Here is a 24,850-nt window from a genome sequence, read left to right on the forward strand (position 1 = left end):
TTTCTCTGACTCACAAAGTACTTGAGCCAGTGTTGCAAGGAGTTGACTTCTTGACAAACTCCTGTGCACTGTGCTGCACAGTAACAGACTCCCTGCATTCCAGGTCACACCATTTGGCCCGGCCACCCCTCCATCCAGATGGAGGGGTGGCTGGGCCAAATTTGAGTGGTGGTGTGACCCTGAGCACCACGTCACAATGCCGCTCACTGAAATTTGGCCTGGTTGCAACCCCATTTGTACAGAGTTGGGTCCAATTTCAGTGCCATTGTGACCAAAAAACTGAAGTAATGCTCTGGCAGCAGCTGTACTGGTATAGTATGGAACCACTGCTTAAAAGTGGTCAGGCCATTCCCCCAACCCTCCATGGCTCTGACTTATGGAACTTGAGCAAGTGCAAAAAATGTGAGAGTAGGGGAAAACATCTGCTGCCCCCTCCCCACTCCTCCCTAATTGGTGCTGTGAGTTCACAGGTATTTTCAGCCAGTGCGTAGGCAGGGTTTGTTTTCATGGATTTGATTCCATATTCACAGCAGGGCCAACTGGAGCATTTTTGCTAGTCCTGCAAAATATACCATTCACCTTACTGCCCAAACTCTCCCCCCTCCAAAAAGACTCCGGTCCCCCCCTTGCAATAATAAATATTAACTGACTCTTGTCTACCATGATCACTTGCTGGAGGATTCTCTGCAGCTTGAGGTCTTCAAACCACAATTTGAGGACTTCAGGAACTCAGACATAGGTTAGGGGTTTGTTACAGGAGTGGATGGATGGCATTGTGCAGGAGGTCAGACTAAATTATCATAATGGTCCCTTCTGACCTTAAAGTCTAGAGTCTATGTACATTTTAAATAAGTATTTCTGTAAAATCACAGTGATATCATTTAAAACCTTTTCAGAGTCTGTGTACAGTTACAAAGGAGAAAAGCAAAGAAAAATTATTCTAACTGTGGAACAGATCAGAGATCAGCACTTTCTGATGGTATTATGGGGACCAGGGGCAGCCTGGTGTCCTCAACTTCAAAGGAAAAAGGGTAAGTATAAATAAACTCTTTGTATGTATTATCCAGGTGAATGATTAATATATGTAATCTGCAGTCATAGTAAAGGTCAAGAGAAGAGCGAGAAAAGGTAGCATGAGAATATGTTTTGCATGATGCTGTTAACTGTGTTAAAACATTCATTTAGTAAATATTTTTATTCAATGGGTAAATGTCTCTCAGTCCTATTGTGACAATGTACTTGAGGTTTTTAGAAGTTTTAACAATTCCCACCACTCTACACTATCTTTTGTTATGCAAGTTGGCTCAGAAACTTCAGCTTGCTTCGTCCACTTATTCTGGAACACCAGTGAGAGTTTTAAATTGCTGTTTAAGGGTTTAGCAGTGATTTCATAATGCTTTATCTATTTTTTCATGTATCAGAATCTCACAGGGCTTTACAGATGTTAGTCTAGCTTTGACTTAGAGGTTGATCCTGAGAAATCCTGAATGCCCTCTTATCCCATTGATATCAATCTGAGGATGCTCAGTGCCTATCAAGATTATTGTCATAAATGTTGAGGCAAGATTTTAAAAAGACATCACTTCAGTGAGGTGCAATATTACATGCATTTTTACAAATGGGGAAACTGAAATACATAAAAGTTAAGAAACTTGCCCAAGTCACATGGTGAATCTGTAGTCGAGCTGGAAATAGATCCTGGAAATTCTGACTACTGCTTCTCCTGCTCTAACCTCTGGAGCACACGCTCTTTCAAAACTCAAGTAGCTGCAGGTAGAACTAAAGCAATAAGACACAAAAAATAATAATGGGAAGAGAATAGACTACCAGCAGAAGTTGATCATTAAGCTGATGAAACCTTCATGACCTTTATTTTTTGGTATTTTGTAATAAGAAGGGAATAGGACATGTGAATACTGTCCAAGAGAAATAAAGAATTTATGGGAGATTAACATGAGGTGAAATCCTGGACCCATTGGAGGCAATGGCAAAACTCCTGTAAGTTCCTTACAGAACTGAGAAAGGTGAAGTATTAACTGTTAAATAATATGGGAGATCATTGAAAAGTTTCTTGACACTACACTATGTGCTGCAGCAAGTTAAATAGTTACAACGGATAATCAAGCCATAAGATACTATGCTATAATAAAGACTTTGTTGTTTGGTCCCTTCAGTGGACGATAGCAGGAAATTCTAATAACATATAACCATGTATAGGATTATTATAATGGTTTTAACTGTGCCAGAGAGCTTGTAATTTATTCTCCAGTTAGTGTTCTATGAATCTAGCAATTCACATATTTTAATCATTAAAAGACTATATCTAAAATGCAAGATAAAAGACTGATTTCTCAACTGTCCAAATACCCATCACTGATAGACAAGCCATGAACATTTGATCCCAGCAAGACAGCCAAGAAAAGTCCACGTCATGCCAAACAAGTGTATAGGTCACAACAAGTAATTGGCATGATTGGGTCACAGGAAGAGACCACATGATGGTCATTCTTGCTAGGAGACAAAAACAGCTAGGCATGTGATGGCCATGTGTACTAAAAGGTTAAACTTTACATAGTAGTCTTGATAAGTAGGGATGAAGAATTGCAGTTTTTTTTATACTTCCCTGGAAAGACAGAAGGATATTTAGTGATATTAATAACTCTATCTTGAAATATCAAAGCAAATTCTTTTAACAAAGAGGTACAGTTATTTTCACCTCTCACTGAAGTTGTAAAGAAAACACTCATACTCTGCCACTAAAAACTGTTCCAGTTCTATAGACTTTCTTTGTAATAGCATTAGGTAGTACAGACTCTATTATCTATATTACTCTGATCTGGCTGAGGTTACCAAACATGATGGCTTGAATGATGAAATACTTTTCTGTAGGCCAACAGCCTTTGGAGAGCAGAGCAGGCCTAGTAACATGGGGTGAAATCCTGGACCCATTGAAGGCAATGGCTAATTCCCATTAAGGACAGGATTTCACCCATGAAGATTTTACAACTAAAAATGTATTCCTTGTGTTCCTAAAAAATGAATTTGCGACGCATACTAGATAAGGTTGTGTCAAAATATTGCAGTCCAGACTAATGTATGTAAGCACCTCATCCTAAGTAGCAATATGCAGTTTGTCAAAATCGTAGCACAAGTAGAGAATTTACTGCTGATACAAAATAAGCTTTTATGAGGCCAAAGAAATAAATGTAACGTTAAAAAAAAAAAAGGCAGTACTCTCTGCTGTCAAGTTGACTGAATGTCTTCTATGCTTTAAAGAAGGACATGAAAATTAATATCTGAGAGCAGTAGTTATTACAACAATTATTTTTATACTGCCCTGGAAAGAATACAGCAAGAGCTACTAGGATGATCCCAGCATTTAGGAAAAGTGAAGGTCTCTCTATTAGAGAAAAACCAATGTGGGTTAACTGAAGCAATAGAGAAAATTATTATGAAGGAGTTTGGAAAAATGAAAAAGATCAATGCTCACACTAGTGAGGAGTATTAAAAACCATAGAGAACAATCTAAAAATTGAGAATACCGACAGAATTGTTTTTCCCCAAAGAGTAGTAGCACTGGGGACTGTACAAGTTGCCAGATGAGGTCATAAAAGAAAATAGTTTAAAAGATATAAGAGCTAGATAGACTAGGCTAGAGAGACAGTGACCAAGCACACAGCGAATGGTGAAATGAGCATGGCGGATCTGATCGAAAGCCCGTGGAAGTCTGTGGAAAGTCTCTCATTAACTTTAATGGATTTACAGTCTTCTGTGCTTGTTGAGCCAATTTCAGGCAGCTTTTTTATCAATTCCTTTTTTGGAGCGGGAGGGGGTAGTGTATTTTCTCAACCATAGTAAGGTGATTTTTTAAAAAAATCAATTTAACATATGAAAATTGCTTTCTCTAGAAACAGCTTTTCAGATGATTGACTGAAAAGAAATTAAATTATATGGCAGTCATGTTAAGGATCCACGTGATATTTTTCAAGACACCTAAAATACAATTCTGCATAATTGTGGAATCTGCATTAACCTGCTCTAACCCAATGTACATAGTGATAAGACAGGAATTTCTTCAGCTTGATCCAGAAAAAGAGTGAAAAGGCAAACACAAAGTGGCTTGCTTCAGCCAGAGGAATGCAGTCTGTAGCATTACTTCTGGGCAGTATAGTTTGTCCAAGGCCTTGCCTACACTATAGGGGAAATTTGATCTAAGCTGCGCGATTTGAGTTATGTGAATAGCATAATTCAAATCGATGTAGCTTAGACCTACTTGCCACAGGATCCACACTGTGTGATGTCAACAGGAGACGCTCTCCCATTGACTCCCCCTACTCTTCTCAATCCAGTGGAGTACATGAGTTGACGGGAGAGCGATCTGTGGTTGATTTTAATGGGTCTAGTGAAGACCCACTAAATCAACCACTGATGCATCGATCTCCGCTCCTCAATCCCCTGGTAAGTGTAGACCCTGAGGGCTGTTCTACACTACACAGGTTGACAATGGCAGTTTATATAATATATAAACTTATCTCATAGAGCCGTGAAGGGTGAAAAGGTCCAAGAGCTCCCTTCCTGCCCAACAGGACCAAGTGATTTTTTCCTCCAGATTGCCTCCCTCCCTAAGTTTGACTTCAAGGCTCTTTTTTTAGCTGGTCCCTTCAAGGATTTGACCTCCCCCCCCCCCCCCCCTCCCCCTTCCCCCCATTATGTTATGTTATGTCCCTCCCCCCTCCACTACACAGCCCCCTCCCACCTGCCTGCCCCACATCCACCTCTCACAGACTCCACCTTCACAAGAGGCATAAGTTGTATGTTGGTGTAGGGTAGCATGAGAATGTGTGTGTGTGTATACTGTGTACTCTGTTGTGTCTGTCTTGTCAACAGGTGGCAGGGTAGACAAGATTGAAAAGAAACCCCGCTGGCTGGCTGGCTGCTGCTTCTGGCTCTGGCTCTGGCTGGGGTGCAGGGGGGGATCTCCCCCTCTCCCTAGCTGCTCCCAGCCCGCCTGGACTGGGGGCCCTCCCCTTGGCACTCCTCCCTCTCATAAAGGAGAGGAGAAGGGCAGCTGCAGCTGGACCCTCACCCCAAAAAAAAAAGCCCCCCAGCAGCCTCCTCCTGCCCCGGGAAATGTGGGAGAGAAAAGCTCTGGGCAGCTTCCTGGAGGAGGAGGGAAGGGAGCCAGCAGGAGCAGGAGCTCTGAGCCTCAGGAGGCTCTGAGCTCCTCCCCTCCACTGCCCCTCTTAGATTGGTGGAAACACCACCACACCACCAACCACACCACCCAAACCAGGACATCATCACATGCAGTAATTACTGCAGAGGTTGTAAGTTGACCTAATTTTTTATTTTATATATATATATATATATATATATATATATATATATATATATATACATAATATATATATATATACACACTCTACCTCCACCTAAAAAAACAAAAAAATGGGAAAAGCCAAAAATGAATGTTATGGCTGAAACCGGGATAGGGGGGGGGGGGGGCGGGGGCGGGGGGGGGCCCCAGGCCCTGGCCTCCGCATCGCCAGTGCGCCGCGCTGCCGCCAGGAGCAGCAGATAGGCAGGGGCAGTGATTGAAAGAGGGCTGGCCGCAGCTGGCAGCCTGAAACTCCTTTAAATCTCTTTTAAATGCGACTGCTGCCTCCTAGTAGCGGGCAGCGGCAGGGCTCCAGCGAAGTTAAGGTCCTGGGGGCTCGCGCAGGCCGGAGCCCGACCCTAAAGTGTGGGCCCCCCCCGCTGCACGCTGCTTATACGCGAACCCGTGTTATATCGGGTCGCATTATAGCAGAGTAGAGGTGTATATATAATGAGTCTCCAAATTAACCCCATCCTTGTGTATCTTAGTCTGAGGTAAATACGTCCTCTCATACACTTTGAATGTTATGGCATCCAAAAAGAGACGCTACATTGTCTTCACATACTAAATAGTATGTAATTATGTGATCAGACACAGGCAACCTTGATTGGCATTCCTAATTTTTGTGTGTGACTTTACAACCTTAAGATTCTTTAATATCATCTTTTTTGTTTAAGGTAGTTTCCTTCATTTAAAAAAAAACAAAACTTTAAAAATTGAAAAAACAAAAATGTCTTCTATAGAGTCCCATATGAGTCATTAGCAAGGTTGGGACTTTTATATCCACAGTATAGTCCTCTACCGCTTGAGCTAACAGTGTAATGAGTAGTAGTAGAGGATGTTATCTTCTGTGTGAACCAGTCATTAGGGTGGGCTGGAGACACAAACTTTGCCCCTGGTTTTCATAGCTAATTGCTAGGCAGAAAAGGAACGCTGAGATTCAGGAATAATGTATTCAGTTTCAAAATCTGTAAGAGAGTATGCTTTAGTAGTATCATAGGCAGTTCTGCTCCTGTCATCTCCTTTCCTCTCAGACGTCCTGTGCCCCCTTCTGCTCCTATCCCACCACCTCAGCCCAACTCCTGCCTCTCCACTCTTACCCTCTTGCTTGACTCTTGCCCCTATCTATCCTATCAGCGTCTCCTGCCTCTGTCCCCTATCACTTCTACTTCTAACCTCTGAATTCCTGTTTTCATCTTGTAAGTAACTGAAAACAGGGTCTTCTATTGGAAAGTGTCGGGCAACCTTAACTATAGGTGGCATTACAAGCACCACCTATAATATAATTGTAATCCCCATATTGACAGTTTCCCTCCTTTCTCCAAGAACAGGTGTTTCTCATCTAAGAAAACAAGTGAATAACTGAAATTTGTAGGCTAAGCCATTTTGGAGATCTGATAAGCTGAAAAAACTTAGGAAAAGTCAGTGCCAGGGAATTGTTAAAGAAATATAAAAATTTTAAAGCTCCTTTTTTGATTTCCCCCCCTCCAAACTTTCCCTTGCATGAGATATGTGAAATTTCACATGGATTGGTTTCTTTTGAGAAATTTGGGTCAAGGGTTGAAAATTGAGTTCACTCTAACCCGCAAATATGAGCTTCACCCTCAACTATGGAGTGGCTAGCACTGCTCCATAAAACAGTTTATATTTTAGGGGTTTCAGAGTGGTAGCTGTGTTAGTCTGCATGCATCCGATGAAGTGGGTTTTAGCCCATGAAAGCTTATGCCCAAATAAATTTGTTAGCCTCTAAGGTTCCACAAGTACTCCTCATTTTAGGGGCTGTATTCTTCACTCAATGACATGCATTTCTCCCACAGAATAGAGGAGCAGATTTAAACGCCATCTGAATGAAATACCTACACAAAAAGGATAGTCACCCCATTGTTTTAAATTTTTGGTTGAAAAGTAGTGTAACACTAAGAGGGCACTGAACTTCATGCCTCAGTTATGCAATGGAGCTTCATCATGTGATTGTGTTTCAAGAATATGCACAAGCATGTGGTTTACTGATCCCTGAAGCAGATAGTGTAGTATTTCTGTATTTTAATGCCTTCATCATTTGCTGTGTGTGATCTGTAATTGTGCAAGTCAGTAAAATGAAATGTCCTGAACAAAGTACAGAGTTTTGGAAAATGGATCAATGTTTGGACAATGGCAAAATGACTTTTATCAGTGATATATCCGCTATAATTCTCCTACTAATATAATTTCCTTCTTCAAGTTCCAGGATTCAACTCCATAACCGCATTCCAGTAAACTAATTCTGGACAACAGTTGGGTTTAGTAGTGTGTATTGACAGTTGGGCCCTTTTTATAAGTCATAAAGGGAGAAAAAATCCACCTCTGAACAGTTGCTTTATTGTAAGTTTAAGGATTGCTGTTTCATAGTTAGAGCTAAATTCACCACACCAAACCCCCTTCCCTCCCCCAACAATTGATTTCTTTATGGCTGTTCTACTCTCCCAGCATGCACTGAGCTTCTTTCAATAGGAGTTCCAGGCACAAAGAGAAGCCAGAATAGCTTTGAAGAGACCCATTTTGGGGACTGGAGAGGAGAATTTAGCTTAGTGTTTTTAAGTCATCTTTCTCGTAATTAACCCTTTCAACATTTAGCACATTTTTCCCTTTGTTTTCCCAAACACAGATAGGAGCTTTTTATAACAAACCAAAATATAAAAAAAGTTTAGTTATTGTATAGGTAACTCCTAAGGAATAGTAGTATTCATAATACAAGGTGTTCTGAAAAAGAAAAGAAATTATTACAATACTATTTCACTGCATTAAATAAGAATGTTTTATGGTCTCATGACTGTCCTGTGTCAGAGAGCAACAGCATTGCCAAAGACAAGCATTCACTATAATCAGCCAGCACTCCACACCCAGTTATTAGATTGCCTTAAAAAACATGAGATTTTTAAAAGGATAAAATCGGGGTTCATTTTACTTTCTGGGTTTGCTTTTTGGATACACTTGGATCATGTCTTAAAAATTTTATATGGAACCATGAAGACTAAAAAGCTTACATTTTTTAGTGAAACCTGAGAGTCTGATGCAATCAATTTGATCCAGGAACTGAGTTTTTAAGAAAAATGCCAGCTGTCATGAGACTTATGATACAGTTGCAATAGCAGACAACACTGAGCACATCATTCTGTTTTATTAAGGAATCCCGTAGATGTTTGCAGCTTTCTACAAGTATTAACCATAGCATGGAAGTTAACTCAATTTCTTGGGTCTTTATTTGTTCTTGCTTTATTTTTCAGATCACATATGGGAATTTAAATATTTACTTGCCCAACGTAGTTCTATTTCAGGTGACATTGAACTGCACACAACTCCATGGTCATCCTGTGAGTGTCTGTTTGATGATGATAAAAGGGTAGTTGAATTTAAAGAGAAGTTTCAAAAAAGTGAAAAGTCTCTCATGAAAATGACAAATCTGTCAACACACTTGGAGGAAAAATGTTCAGGTGAGATTGTAATCCATAGCTCTTTGTTAACTACCTATTTAAATGAGAGACACATTGATAAGCAGGAAAACTGATTATATTTATGACCGTTCACAGTGTTTTCATTAAAACCAGACACACACAGTTGGCTGTAGGCCTGAAATTGTGTGTCTTGGAAGCAGTTGCTCAGTATCCCAGCCAAAGTGTGAATGCAGCCTTCATTCAGAAGGCATAGGGATGACCTGTGAAGGGGAGCAGAATAAAAATAGCTTGGATTAAATGTGTTAATATTGCCATCTACTCTCCACTGTAACATTTTTTTATTGTGAGGATAATTACCCATTGGAAAAGCTTTCCAAGGAATGTGATAAATTGTCCATCACATGAAGTCTTTAATCAAGTTTGAAATCTGTCTAAAAGATATGCAGTGGTTCAATAAAAATTACTGGGGCAGGTGTAGGAACTACTAGATGAGGTTTTTTGGCCTTTATTAAGCAATTATAGTCCTTTTGCACTTTAAAAGCTATGTAAACCCCTGGAGCAGAACAAAACAGACATTTTCTCTCAGAGCATAGGATGGACACCTCTGTCTGTGTATAGTCATTCAACAAAACTGCTGGAAGAACATTGTTGAGGATACAAAGTCAAGTGTTTAGAAGATAGGAAATGAAAGAGTTATAGTTTCCTGTGCACTCGACTGTGTGTGCATTATGATATAGCTTTTAATTATATAGCTACATACTGTGTTTTCCGCAAGACTCCTCTCTGGTTCAGTGCACAGTCTGGATAAGGCGCCTGTTCAGTATTTTTTTTTTTTTTTATCCACATCAATAACCAATTGTTTTCCACTGGTTGTAATTGTGATCAGTTTTAACAGTACAGCCATTTTTGGGAACTTAAGTAATGAAAATAGGTAGTTTTTGCTAGTATATTTTTTGTAATCACATTTTGAACAAATCTAACACCTTTGAAGTTTGAATCACAGACTTAAAATTTGGCAGAGGCATAGTCCTGAGGTTGATGAGGCGTCTTTTGCTATACCCATGACAATCTATCCAGATTTGGTTAAGTTATAAGCTGTGGAAAATCACCATTTACACATACACAGTAGGACTTGTTTAACATTTATCCTTTTATTTTCTGAATGTTCCAGCTGCACTTCTCATGCTCCTGGGCTCCACTGAGTCTTGGTCATTGTGTCCATGTGATACACACAGAGCTAGAACTCCAGGTGGAACAAAGGCAAAACAAATGCTCCTGCTCCCGCTCCCCTCTGTCAAACTGTCCTTTGATGCTATAAACTTTTGGTGTATCATAGCATCCTGTTTCCCCATTGTCTGTTGTTGTACTTGCCATAGAAAGTTTTATGTTTCCAGGTTTATTTACCAAGACACCTCTGTATATGAGAAATGTTTGAATAATCCCTGGCACTGTTATAATCAGAGAACATCTTAGCTATTATGATGTATTGCCTGTCTGATCTCTAAGTCTGTTTTTGGGTGGGGGGAGTTGTTTTTTTAATTATTGGCATCTATCACAGTAATATTTAAGCACATAGGTCATTACTTTCAGATTTATTTTTCTTTATCATAATGATTTAATCACTGAGGAAATCATTCTTTGTAAAGAATGTGCAGTTCCAAAAAGATGAAGTAAATCTCAGGCTATTGTTATTTATACACAGTGTTTGTTTTGAATCAGTTGAGCCATATCTTCTTGTTACTGCTTTCTATGATATTATAAAATACTAAGATGGCACAAAATTTGATCTAATCCTTTTGTTTTTGTAGGAGTGATTCAATTGAAAGCCCATGTCTTAGACTTGAAGTTTACCATTGCTACTCCCCAGTACAGGCAACTCATCTTAGATGCTGACACTTCATTAGAATGTATTTTGGCTTCTCTTCCTATGATCATCTATTCAGGTTGTGCAAAATGTGGGTTGGAACTACACACTGATGAGAACAAGATCTACAAGCAGTGCCTTAGTTGCTTACCATTTAACAAAGTGAGAAAGTTCTACAGGTAAATCAAATAAGAAACTAAGACCAGTAAAACAATGTTTAGCATTAAAGAGAGAGATTTAAAATATGTTGAATAACCATAATAAATTTCATGTAAATTTGGCTTCACATACATTAACATTGTGAATGGAAATATGTTTTAATCCTTACTATACTGTATGTGTGCTCTTTAAGAAATAGCATTTTCTGGTGGTCAGAGCATATTTCTGGGACTCAGAAGGCAGTTCTGTTCCTGGCTTTGCCACTGACTTTTTGTGTGATATAGGATGAGTCTTATAACTTCATTTTGCCTTAACTTCCCCACCAGCAAAATGAGATGATAATACTTTTCTTCTTCTTCAGAAACAATATTAGTTTTACTACATTTGTGTTTGTAAAGTACATTGGATGGAAAATTTTACAGAATGCAAAGTATCCTTATGTTATATTATTTTCATCATTACTTAAAGGTAATATTCCATCTTTAAATAATCCATCATAATTTGTTAACTCGCATTTAATGTGATGAGGGGATAGTAGTGATGTTTGGGGGTTACTATAACACTGGACAGGGATCAAGGAGGATCCTGGTCCTAGCGCTTATGTGAGAACCCAAGAAATCCATTTGACCATATAATGCCTCAGCCTAGCTTTCAAATTTGGTGAAAGCAGAACTTCATCCCAAAATGAGATATGCCATCTAATTTAAACTAAGGGGGACAAAAGGATCTTTCCAATTGATTGCATAGGAAAGAACAAGCATACTGTAATGAACAGCAGATGGCAGCATGTGCAAGCCCTCGGATTTATAACAGGTTAAAGCAAACTTAAGCCTCATCATTTGATTTAACAACATAATTATTAAATGTAGAGATCATTATTTGTTTTAAATAATTTATTATTTCAAACACCTACTTACCTTTACCTTGTTTGCAAAGTGGATTAAGCATAGCGTGCCTATAGTACAGGTGAATTCTGAGGCAATGAGCATAAAGTCTGGCATATAATTTACTTTTACATATAACTCCTTATTTTCCTAAATTATCCTAACTTGCTTTATAAAGAGATAGAATAGGGAGTGTGGTGATTGAGTACCTGCAAATAAAGCAGTCATTTCTCACTCAGTAATAGCTCATACAGCAATTAACATAGGAGTCCCTTTTATTGACTAAGGTAATATTAGCTTGGTCCTTGGAATTATTATCCCCTACTCAAAAATACCAGGGGATTAGTTTTTGTATTATTAGAGATTTTAGTAACTATTATTTTGTTCTTTTCTGTGTGCTGACTGTGTGCTTAGGACTGTATTAAATAATCATAGATGTCAGCATAATCCCCTTCCACAAAGAAAGCATACAACCAGAATTAGTCATGGACAATACAATGTGAACATACATGGGTACAGTCCTGCCTACTAATGTGAGCTACACAAGTGGGGAACAGACACTGCACACCATAGCATCTGGCTAGAGGGGGCCAGAGAGTCTAGCCAGTCCCAAACTGTCAGACTGTACCCCTAGAGCTGTAGTGTGCCAGCCCCTGCAATTAGGTAGGTCCCTCCCGTAGCACTCAAGGTGGGTGCTGCCCTGGTACAAATACAGATAAGGATTTGGCATTATTTCTTTAATAAAAGACATCACAAGAATACCGAACCCAAACTAGTCCAAACCTTTGAGAAAAATAAATAAATTACCAGCTGCATAAGTTAAAATCCATATGAAGCAGCCATCAGTCAGTCAACCTACCTTATAATAAAGCCAAGCCTACCTGTCTACTGTAGGTACAGAAGAAAACAAGTGTGCACATGACCAGTCCTGGAATAGGTCTGAGGCACATGGGAGGAGATTGCTTCTGTAAGATGTTAATAATGCTCATTTTGTTCTTGTACAGTTCCCTAGACCTTCAATTTATATATCTTAGAATTGCTAGTAGGGGATTTTCAGAAGAGGCCCTTAACTCTGGAATTTGCTTCCCACCTTTTCTGTAACCCAGGCCAAATATTATGACTTGCAGGGCACATCGCAAAGCTTATCTGTTTACTCAGTCTTTTCCTATGAGCATGAATTAAATGAAAAAGATTTGGTTTTGTCCAGCAGGGAGAGATTTCTTTTAACGTTGTTGGCATTTTATCAGAGGAAATTTTTTTTTATATTTTTTTTTTCAACTTGTTGTAAGAGCATGAAAGAAATATGGTTGGTCCATGATATAAATAAAATAAATAAAGTGCCCATGCCATGGAAATTTTAACTTCCTATTTTCAAGACGAGCCTAAAAGACATATGTTTAACCTCTCACCCAAGGCTGGCTCAAATGATGGTGAGACAATCTCCTAGAGTTGCATTGTATATCAGTTCCTGAGTCTGAGCCTTTATGTGGAGCTTGAACCCATAACTTTTATAAAGAGTAGTGTGTATCTAATGTTTTCACATTGACATTCTGGTCTTCGGTGTTCTAGTAAAACATCGTGCATATTTTAATAGCAATTCCAAGTTGCGTGTTGTAACACTACTTAGTGCAGTCTAACGAGATGTCTCTTTCCCCAGCTTCACCAGAGAGACATCTCATATGAGATACAATTTATTAACAAAACATGTTGTTCTCATTCTATTTCCCTATTTTTGTAAGAGCATGAAATGTCAAAATTGGTTCAATTTAAAATAGTTAATATTAGTGATTGAGATCAAGTAACATTTCTTTCTCCTCAGCCCACTGAATTATGTCTCCCATGACTTCTTCCGAAGGTTATTTAAAGCTGTTTGCATGAGAGTGTTGTAAATTCAGCATGATTGGTGGTTCCAGAAACAGAACTGCTCCTTGCACCTTTTTTGGGAGTCAAATTTTTATAATCTGCATGTTGTTGTACTTTGTTACACGAAGAGCTCTAATATGGATCATCTGTGACCTTTAAACAGGTCTCTTTTTAACTAATTCATATTCATAATCTTAATCACTTTCACTAATTTTTAGGGCATAATTAGGAATAAGATATAATATCTCATAGTACGTTTGCTTGTGTTTCTGGTGTCTCACAAAGCAAGGGAAATGTCCAACTTGAAATAGCATCTGATTTTGATTCAGTAGCAGCACAAAAATTACAGCTGATGAGCTGTTTTAATATCTTAACAAATACATCATTATCCCTGGAATTATAAAATATTTTGACTGTCTTAGCTAGATTTTTTTCCTTTTAAATGTTTTATCTTTATTTATGAAATGCAACCGTGATCTGCGTACGCCCAGGTTTATTAACCTTGCAGGCATATTGTAAAGCTCATATTTCCCCCCTGTTGACTTAGGCTGTACATGGCCTGGACTGAGGTGGCTATTATGGTGTTTATATAGAAATGTTTGTTTAGATTTTTAATTGAAGGACCAAGAGCCCAGAGCACTGAATGGGTACCTACAGTTGTATTTTAAAAATTCAAATAAATAAATAGTAAAAATAAACCACATTCCTTCTGGGCTATGGTTACAATGGCCCAGAAAAAAATATTGTCAACTAAGGGAGATTGAAAAGAATAGTAAACTTTTCATACAATCATGCCTCTTTTGGATTTCAAAGGTCACAATGCTATTTCTTTTCTTCCTCTTTCCATGTTTTTATCCCAGATATCTACCCTTTTGCATCCCCTCCTTATACTTTCTTTATGGAGGAGAAGGATGTAATAGTGTTTCCTTCAAGTGACACACAGCTGTATTTTCTTTATCTATAGCTAACAGCACTTTGTTAGTTAGAAAAAACATAGTAGTGCCAGTAATAATGAGCAAACAGATTCCCAGTGCACAGGGAATTACACACACAATGCCTGTTTTAGTTCAAGGCGCTTATATGCTTTAGTCCTCAGGGGTTTCTTTAAGTGAACAGCATCATACTGTTTTGGCCCAGCAAACTTGTATATGTTGTATATTGCTGTGGAGAGCTGGAATTGTGGCAGCATTTAAGGATTAGAGAGTATGGAATGAAAATACCCAGTTTCCCAGTACCTGCCTATCTGTACCAGTAGTTAATTTTAGGGGTATTTTTAGATAGCGTGTTTGACTTGATAGAGGTGGCTATATATACTCTCTCCATGGTCACCAAATTGTAGCTGGATATCTAGTTTGCAATGGGTTAAAGTAGCCATATTAGAAAATATAGTACTTGTGCATAAGAGATTAATTACAGATCAGTATTTTTTGTGGTATGCTACTGTAAATAAAAACTGACATAGGCTATGTCTACACTACAAGCTAGGAGTGCGATTCCCCTGCTCACGTACACATACTTTCACTTATTCTCATTGTGCTGGCCATGCTGAGTACATAATCACCTAAAACCAGTGGGTATGAATTCGGTGTGGCTAAGCTGGTCCTCTGCCGCCACCCGTGCTACTGTGATTACATTGCTATTTATATTTGCGTTAGCTCTCATCAAGCTAGCTGAAGTACTGGTATGTGTATGTGAGCAGGGGAATCCCACACATAATTCATAGTCATAGTCATTGTGTCAGGCACCAAACTGAAGGTTGAACTGAGAGTGACAGATATTTGAAAAAAGTTACTACTAGGTATTACAACAAGATGTTGATTTTTATTAACTATGTAAGACCCTTTGAGTGAAGTTAGATGACATTAGGAAGAAAGTCTGAATTAAGAACCTGAGACCAGGCAGCATCCCAGAATAAGCATAACCAAGCAAATATAAATCTTTTCCAAATGCCTCATTTGATCCACTACAGGCTTTTCTGCAATCTGTTTTGTACTGTGGATTGCAAAAGTTTTAAGTTTTTGTCCAGAGCTAGTCTAAACAGAAATCTACCTAAGTTTGTTAACCCACATGCCCTGAGAATCCCCAAAATGATGAGGCAGCAAGACTCACCCCACAAAGTGTTAAGGATACATGCAGAAGACAATATTTTGTATTTTAGAGGTCTAAAATGAAATCATTTCTGGCATTTATCTCTGATGTGAAGGTTTTTTGCAGTTAAGCAGTTTCTCCAGGAGATTATTTGAGTTTATTAGGAAATCCAGTGAACAGTTACTTATTTCCATATTTTTGGAGGAAATAAACTATATTGGTTGAATGCTCACAATTTTGTAGAAGATGAAAAATCCAAGTCTAAATCTGATGCAAAACAGAATCACCTCTTTTTTGTTACTTTTGCCTTGGATAGTGCTTTACTTTCGTTATCTTAAAAAAGTATCCCCAGTTAGGTTTTTCTCATCTTTTGTGATTTAAAAACAAACAAACTGGATATAAATCCAGCTTCTCTGCAGTCTTCTTAACCCCTTTGATTTATCACTTTACATTCTCAGGGTCCCACAGACCCTTGCTTCTTACTTACGATGCACTAAATTATTTTTTTGTTTATCTTTATATCTCTAGGTATTTATTCACATTTCTTCTGAATTGACATCTTAGCTAACAAAGTTTATGTTCCTTTCTTTTAGCTGATTATATGAACTTTGATTTCCTAACTCTTCCCTTCAGGCAATTTTAACTAACTTCCTCATTTTTTAAAAAGACTTGAAGTACCAGGTCTTGGTATGTTCCCCTGAAAAGGTATCTAAATTAATTATATTGCAGTCAAGTTGTGGGAGTGGCATTTCTGGAAGCCACTAATAATTACTTACACTTATATATGACACCTTATATATGTCCAAGGATCACAAAGTGAGATCTAAACTATCTACACTGAAATGTAACCACCTCTTCTGAAGTAAAACATTGCATCTGTTCAACAATTCTCCATAACAGCTCAGGGAATTGAGTATATAGCCTCCAGTTAAAACTACTAAGAGAATTTTGAGAAAGCAGTATAGCAGTACCCAAATTAGAATTTAGCCAGGACACCATCATTATTAAAAGTGCCACCAGATCTTTGAAGACCACATGTGGTCAGAGCCTTGATTTTTATCTATCTATTTCAGTAGCACAGAGCTAATATCACCAGCACCACTTTCTGTAACGCCTCACTAACTTCTTAGAGGTCTCCTATCTTAACTATTTACCAGGACTGTCTATGTTTAGATAATAAGATCTGATCCAAAGAAATGTGGCTACGACCTTAAGTGTTTAGGGGATAGCAGATGATGTGTCAAAGAATTTGCTCATAGAGAAGATGTCACAGCCACAATCAACTTATCTATGTGCTGCAGATATGTTGAACATTAAGTATTAAAAGGTATTGCAATTTGGTGCATTTTCTCCTTATATTACCTGCTCAATTATATAAATAGTGATAGCAGCTAAACATACCCCAAATAGGATGCAACACATTGGAGCTATGGAAATCTGCCATTCTTACCTTGTACCTCATCTGTGGTTGCAGATCTCTTCTATGGAAGTGACTCCTTCCCTTTCTCTTATCTCCCTCATGCCATCCTAGTGGGGTGGCCCCTGAGATGTGGGCATATCCACTGTAAAGACCCAGACTTGGAATGATTTTGTGCCTGTCTTTTATTCATTTATTTATTTAGATTTAAAATTATTAAAAATGCACTTATCCAAGGCTCTGGATGCCTATCACAATTAATGATACAATACAGTGAAACTCCAGCAGCATTAAAGTGTTCATTCCAATAAGGAGTCAAACAGACCCCTAAAAAACATAGGGTTAAAGTTCAAATTTATTATTGATTTGACTGAATTATCGACATTATCTGTCTAATATTTTCCTGAACAAAAAAAGCTGTATATATTTCTTTGTTAGCATTATACTTATTATCTGCATGTAATAGCTGGTGTCATTATAGATTAATTATGCCTTTGGCTATTTCTCAAATGTCTTTTATAGTGAATCCTGCAATGTCCTTAGTTCTTGTCAATGTTTGTTGGGAACTCTACTAGAGATAGATGCAATTGGTCAGTCCTTGTGTAGTCTTATGGGCTTTGGACTTGCTTATTAGAGTGATGAACTCTTAGTTTTGCTGTGAACACATGGACTTCCAAGAATCAGTTCTTGATGATTATCCTGTTGACATCGGTAAGTTACATTGTGATGTCAGCACCAAAAAGGAGACATAATGTGGGACAAAGATCCAAAATGTGAGCAATTAAAATATATTAGAAAAGGGAAAACATTGATTTCATATGATTGATTGGGAGAGTGAGGATCAGTCTCTAACTGTGGGATTGTTATTTTCTGTTTCTTTAGATCTGATGATAAAGCTTTCTGTGGCTGACGTTATTTATTTCAAATAATTAATTTGAAAGTTAAAGAGAAAGTGAAAGTTAATAGAAAAAAATAATTTTTAAAGATTTTTAAATTGTCATGGGCTCCAAGAGTAATATAATCAAAAACTGATAAAACTATAAATTAATTAGAACTTAGTGTTCTATTTTAATTATTTATAATTTTTATTTATTTCTGAAATAGAAACATATGACTCTTTCTCTTTGATATTTCAATTTATTCTTAATTGATTAGAAATTTCAGCAGGGGGTCTGAAGCGACTGCTAAGCTGCCAACAGGTTCTGCTAGCTTAATTGCTTGCATACAGAGAGTACGCTGATTAGGATGAACCACTGGTCAAGGGTCTGGAGTTAAAAGCAGAAATGTCCTTCACTCCTGAAATGCCATAGCTTTAGGTACTTGAGTATATTTGTTTTTGCTATAATTTAATTGTAAATCATGTGGCAGGATTGGTGGGCACACTTGTGCACTATTATGCACGTGCTCTCTCTCATACACACACACATCTTTGATCTGCTCATTCTTGGCGTTAGAGAATTTAGCATTTCATCCTCTACTAAAAATACCTACAGCTTTTTTTTTTTTTTTAACCTCCAGAAGAAAACTGTTATGACTATATCTTTGCCAACTTACTTTGGAAACAAATGCCCTTTCTGTTTGTGGAGGTCAGGCCAAATGTTATCATTACTAAGGTACAATTTTCCTTTACTTAATGGAAGTTGTGCTTGCTAAAGATGGCAGTTTTTGGCCCAGAGTGAATAACTCATGTTAATACATTAATCGAAACAGAAAGTTGAAATGCCAAAGGCTGTAGTGCATTCTCTGAGTGATGAAGGGAAATAGTTCTGTGATTCAGTGGGAAATGACTATCAGTTCTCCTGACATCTTCTTAAGGAATCTTAATCTCAAGATTAAGTTTTTGAGCTTGAAGAATGAGTTAGATGCTCAGCCTGGTGCAAATCAGTAGACCCCTACAAATCTGTGGATACTTGCTTTATATCCATGGTTATCCGCAGACCATGTTTGTGGATCGCGGATTGGATGCAGATACAAATTTTGTATCCGCGCAGGGCTCTACAAATCAGCCGAGCTCCATGGCTTCATCATCTGAGGGTGTGGCCCTAAACATGTTGTATGGGGCAATTTTCATTTTCTTTTAAACTAAAGCACAGATTACAAAAAGCATAAATCTATCCCTATTTTCTAAAATCACAGCTTGGTTGATAATTCTGTGGCATCATCATGCACAGCCATTAGAGAATCCATTAAACTATCAGGCACAGATTCCCGATCTGCGGGTTGGCAGAAATTGAGAGCATAAAAGAGATTTACCAGATCAATAATATTAGGTAAATAAAGGCAATATTATATTTAATTACTTTGACCATAAATTTTGTTTCTGCTGCAAAAATAAAACCATTTCAAATTCAAGCATTTATGGGAATCTGTTTTCTGATTTAGACCAGCCCTGATGACTGCAGAAGACAAAGGATGTGAGATTTGTATTCAAGTAGTGTCAGAATTGATGGAGAAAATCTTCCTTAATATTCCTGCAGACTGGCTGAACAGATTCATAGGTACTGTACCATACATCATTTGTTAGAAAAACAATCAACTGCAGCACAGAACCAGAAACACTAAACTGAAACAAAGTTATAGTTACTGCCCACACACACCAGAGGTCAGGACATTGATCTGGTTTGGCACGATGGTTCTGATGTTTTATGTAACATGTAGCTTTAAAAGAATTGCATATGTCTCATGTTCCACTGTGGATTTGTCAGACATTTATACTTAATTTCCAAATATTATTAGTCTGGAGTTAAGTTTATAAACATTGATCAGTTGTTCAGAATCCTGAAGGCAAATGTAGTAGTTGTCACAAAAGACAAATGTGAGACATCTAGGAAGTTCAGAATAGAATTTAGGTAACAGGAGGTATTTTGAAATGATGATTTATAACTAAGGCTACATTTTAGTCACGGATATTTTTAGTAAAAGTCACGGACAGGTCATGGGCAGTAAACAAAAATTCACAGCCCGTGACCTGTCTGTGACTTTTACTAAAAATACCAGTGAATAAAACTTGTTGGGGGCTCCCTGGGGACCCCAATGGTGCTGGGAGAGGGCAGCCTGGCTGCTTGGGCGGAGCTGGCAGCACCATGCGGCTCAGGACCTGTGCTGGTGCTGGGGGATTCCCAGCCAATGGGAGTTTCAAAGCCAGCACTCTGGGCGGAGGCAGCCCATAGAGCTGCCTGGTCACGCCTCTGTCTAGCAGCTGAGCAAGGGGGATATTGCCACTTCCGGGGAGTTGCCCAGGTAAGCACTGCCCAAAGCCCACCTCACTCTGTCCGGTGCCCCAACCCCCTGTCCCCTCCCACACGCAAACTCTGCTGCTGGGGCGGAGGGCATGGAGGCCCGAGACTGCTCCAGCAGCGGACAGTGCTCCTGGTGCAGGGGCTGCTTTAGCTGCCCCTGAGCTAGACACATGGAATCCGTGACTTCCGTGACCTCTGTAGAAAAACTCACAGCCTTACTTATAACATTACATAGCTCAATACAGTTACTAGCTAGGGGTGTGTGTGTGTGTGTGTGTGTAATGTATGTATATGGATTTTCATCTCAGTTTTTAAAAATAACTGCCATAGTTTCAGAATGTATATAATTGCAAATGTTGTTGGTGTCTTGCTGAGAATTCCCATGTTGCTGACATATCCTCAAAATAGACTTCCTGCTTGGGAGCTTCTATAGGGTAAGTCACAGGAACTGTAGTTTAGCTTATGAATGACAGGCTCAGCAAATCAGAAGGTGTTCAACACTCTTCTAAGAAAAGGTATACTTTTTAAATTACTAAATCAATTATTCAGCTTTGTTATTCAAATGCTGAGCCGTATTTCCTGTGTTTTATCCCTTCCAGGGAGGAGATCTAATCTGAAGATGTGACACTACAATGGCAGCTTTTTGGGGCTTGGGGGAAGAACTTAAGTGTAGATGTTAGCATGATAACAATGAAGCATAACTGGTTTACTGTCTTTTGCAGTGCCTCCCTCAGATACTACCTATGGCATGATAGTGGCAGACCTGTGCCACTCGCTGCTAGCAGACACTGAAGCATCCTATCTGTTGGACATTAGAAGCCATTTTGTGCTGGATGAAAACAGCTATCCTTTGCAACAGGATTTCTTTCTGCTGGATTTCCATCCTGATCTCTGAAGCCCTGTCCTCACAGTGACTGATTAACAGAGACCTTATGAACAAGTAGATTGCAAAAAAAGAGAAGAAAAATTAATTATCTCATAGGAGGAAGCTGTAAAAAAACAGTGAAAAAGGTTTTTATCTTTACTTTGTACCAAAGGCTAAAAATGAAAATCCACCAATTGTATATATTGCTTCTGTAGTATTTTATGAATTGTCATATAGTGATTTTATATCTATATTTTAAAGATTTTGCATATATCTTTATTTAAAAAATGATTTCACCAATGTTTTCTCCTAATCTTCCTCTTTTCTTAGCCCCTTCAGAAAAGTCTTCTGGTGTTGATAGACAGTGAAGTCTTATGAACATTGGCAGAGGAGAAGGAAGCCATTATTCTGTAGTATGGTCTTAGTTGTAAGATACTCTGTTTTCGTTATTTCTTATGCCTTTTCTTTGGTTCCCCTCCTCTCTCCTGCGGATAGCAGAGTCTTCTTCATTTTCTCCCAGCAATATAGTCTTGCCTTTGACCCACCAGAACACTTCCTCACTCAAGAATCCCAATTTCTGAGCTCACCATACAAATTGTGTAGCTAGAGACTGATCTTCACACACAAGTCACACTGGTTTAACTAAAACTGATATTAAAAACCTGTTGAGTTAAACTGCTGCAAACTCCTTTGTGGACCCTCTTAAATTGATTTAATCCTGGTATATATTGATTTATCTTAAGTTGGCAAGAAATTGATTGAAGCCAAATCAATATAAGCCAGATTTCTATCTCATTAACAGTATCCATGCAGGGTTTTGCACCAATTTAAATAGATTTAAAAACACATCTTCAGTTAAATTTTGGCTCACCTTTGCATTCAGACTGGGACTAAAGCGAATATATAGAAATCATGAGTTGACTCCCATCTGGTCCACAGTTTCACTGCTGAAGGGGCTGATAGAGCCAGTCTGTGTGTGGATAGTTCTGTGAGTGGCCTTAACAATTTTCCCATGTTTAGTATTTAAGAGAAACCTTGTCTGAGCACAGGATTGGTAACGAGCAACTCCTGAGTTGTAATTCTGAGTTTGTCATTTGCTACTTCTGGTTTCTTGTACCAGTCATTTAACCCTCTACCTTGTTTGTACCTTCAGCTCTAAAATGGGATGACCTCTCAGGAATGTCTTGAGGATCAGTTAATGTTGGTAAACCACTGAGAGCGCAAAAAGTGCTGCCCAGTCTTATCCAAGTATAGACCTTTTCCATCTTTGTTTTGCTGTAGTCATCTCCCCTCTATATCAAGCCCATTTTAGTTGGTTCTTATCTCATTGTGTTATTGTGTTCATATTGAGTTTGAAAAGTTTACAATGCAAATAAACTATGAAGCATCTTATGATACAAAAGTAGGCTGAAATTCTAATCATTCCTTACCTCTGATCTGGTGCTTGCAGATCTGCCCATCATAGTTTTATTTGTTACTTCAACATCTGTTACCACAAATCAAATAAATTCCTTCACGCACAACTATATATGCATTTGGAAATTTCATCTTCCTGGACATGCATGAGGGTGGTTCTGCAGAGCAAAAGCATTTGTGTATCTCTTGGATAGTAACATGGTTGTAACAAAATAGGGAATAAAGATTGTTATACTAAAACTGTAATATTTAATAAATGAAAATCAAGAGAGTTCTGCTAAACTTAAGCGGATACATAAAGCAACAAGCAACAACCTGCTTATTAAGCCATGTGTCTAGGCTGAGCACATCACATCGGTGCTCTGCATCGCTGCCTATACAGCTGCCTGTAATAACCTGGATTTGCTGACCTTCAGGGCATACTACAAGGTATAACCATTAGCTTTTCTGTGGAAGGAGCAGTGTAAAGGGAGCTGAGGTTGGGTTGGGGGAGGAGAAGTTCTGTTGTGAACTGAATTTTTTTTTTTTAGGAGCAGTTGAAGGGGTTAGCTGCTTGTTTCAGCTGTTGTTGTTATTTTATTTTATTTATTAAGACCAAGGTGTGAAAAGTGCTAGATAGATGCCTTTTTGAGTACTTTTTATACATTAAAATAATAAACTATGCTTTCCTCTTTGCTGATTTGTATTGGCAATACATGCTTGTCATATCTTGTTCTGGGTTAGTTTTTCATGGCAGTTAAGCAATTGTCACCTTGTGCCACTGATAAAAAAACAAATTAGCATTTAAATGAAGATCATTAGTTAACATGTACCATCCTATGTTTTCTTAACAGTTAAGGATGGAGTTGGGGGTGAGGGAGGTATTTTATGCTGTCGCTGTCTAAAGACCTCAGATATAGCCTGGAGAGAGAGGTAAATGTTTGTATTATAACTTCGTTACTCTTTGACTTGGTCTATACACAGTATTTGTACCGGTATAACTATTTCTGTCAGGGGCCTGATTTTTTACCAAGATAGCTACATCAGTATAATATCTAGTGGACACTGTTTTATCAGTATAAAGGTGACTTATACTGGATGTAGCTTATTCTCCTTCCCCTATGTGAATAGGTATACTGGTATAAATCACCTTTACATCAATATAACTGGGTGTAGATTAGGCAAAGTCTTTTTGTGACCCAAAAGATTTTGCATCATATAAGGCACTGGTTCTCAACTAGGGGTCTGCGGCCCCCTGAGGGTGGGTCATGAGCAGGTTTCAGAGGGTCTGCCAAGGACTAGACTTCAGCCCCGGGCAGTGGAGCTTGGGCTCAGGCTTCAACCCTGGGCGGTGGGGCTTGGAGGGAGCATCATCACCATCCCCTGACTCACCTCAGCGGGCGACCCAGCCTGTCTGGGTTAGGGGGACACAACCAAAAATTGCAGTGTCACTGCAGAAGGGAGAGCTCTCCCTGCTATCAGAAGGTGTTGCCTCATAGCCATTGACTCCGTGAGCAGGCAGCAGCTGGCCAAGAAGATACACCACTGCTCTTCCCTGCTGCATCAGCTCTACAGGGAGAAGGGCCAAATGGAAGGCAGAAAACTGTGTGTGGGAGGGGGGAGAGCATGTGGCGTGGGTCAGCTCAGGTTTTTAATTGCAGTGTAGAAATACCCTGAGGCCTGGGCTACACTAGCAGGGGGGGAGTTCAAATTAAGATACGCAGCTTCAGCTATGCTATTTGCGTAGCTGAAGTCGAAGTATCTTAGTTCGACTTAACTGGTCGTCCTCATGGCAGCAAGTTGACTGCCGTGGCTCCCCCGTCGACTCCACTTACTCCTCCTGACGAGGTGGAGTACGGACGTCGATTAGCGGATCAATTTATCGTGTCCAGATGAGACGCGATAAATTGATCCCCGATACATCGAACACTACCCACCGATCCGGCAGGTAGTATAGACATACCCTTAGTCTCTAGCCTCTGTAAACCTTAGAGGTTTTCAAGTCCATGGTCATGCCCTTTTTTGTCTTATTAAGTGCTTCCTTGCCCATACTTCAGTGCATTGCCATTTGTCCTTTTGCTCTGTGACACAATTTTTTTTTAGTAATTCACAAATCAAGGAGTTTCTGGGATTTGAAGTCCAAGGACCATTGGAGTTGTAGGCCTGAGAGCAAGGCCTGATGGAAAAGGAAATGGAACAGGCAAGACACTTTTCTCAGGATGAGGAGATATCTGGGGAGAGTCAGAGCTGCGGGCAGGTATCTCCAGT

The 24,850-nt window shown here is 38.9% G+C and overlaps 1 protein-coding gene across 10 annotated transcripts in view; it reads left to right on the plus strand.

Annotated features, from left to right (window-relative positions):
- SHLD2 (shieldin complex subunit 2) overlaps positions 1-23,221 on the plus strand; it is a 71,483-nt gene extending 48,262 nt beyond the window's left edge. For 5 of the 10 annotated variants that reach the window (XM_039546595.1, XM_039546596.1, XM_039546593.1 and 2 more), the window contains 5 exons: positions 897-1,031; positions 8,641-8,847; positions 10,617-10,851; positions 19,466-19,581; positions 21,045-23,221. In XM_039546595.1, the coding sequence (XP_039402529.1) occupies positions 897-1,031; positions 8,641-8,847; positions 10,617-10,851; positions 19,466-19,581; positions 21,045-21,217 (866 nt within the window). In that variant the 3' untranslated portion in view covers positions 21,218-23,221. Of the gene's footprint in view, positions 1-896; positions 1,032-8,640; positions 8,848-10,616; positions 10,852-13,534; positions 13,703-18,601; positions 18,697-19,219; positions 19,440-19,465; positions 19,582-21,044 lie in introns of those variants that run through there. The other 5 variants (XR_005601136.1, XR_005601137.1, XR_005601138.1 and 2 more) reach the window with 5 other exon arrangements.
- Positions 23,222-24,850: the final 1,629 nt, after the last annotated feature.

Source organism: Mauremys reevesii, linkage group 7 (genome assembly GCF_016161935.1).
Source record: "Mauremys reevesii isolate NIE-2019 linkage group 7, ASM1616193v1, whole genome shotgun sequence".
Lineage (NCBI taxonomy): Eukaryota > Metazoa > Chordata > Testudines > Geoemydidae > Mauremys > Mauremys reevesii.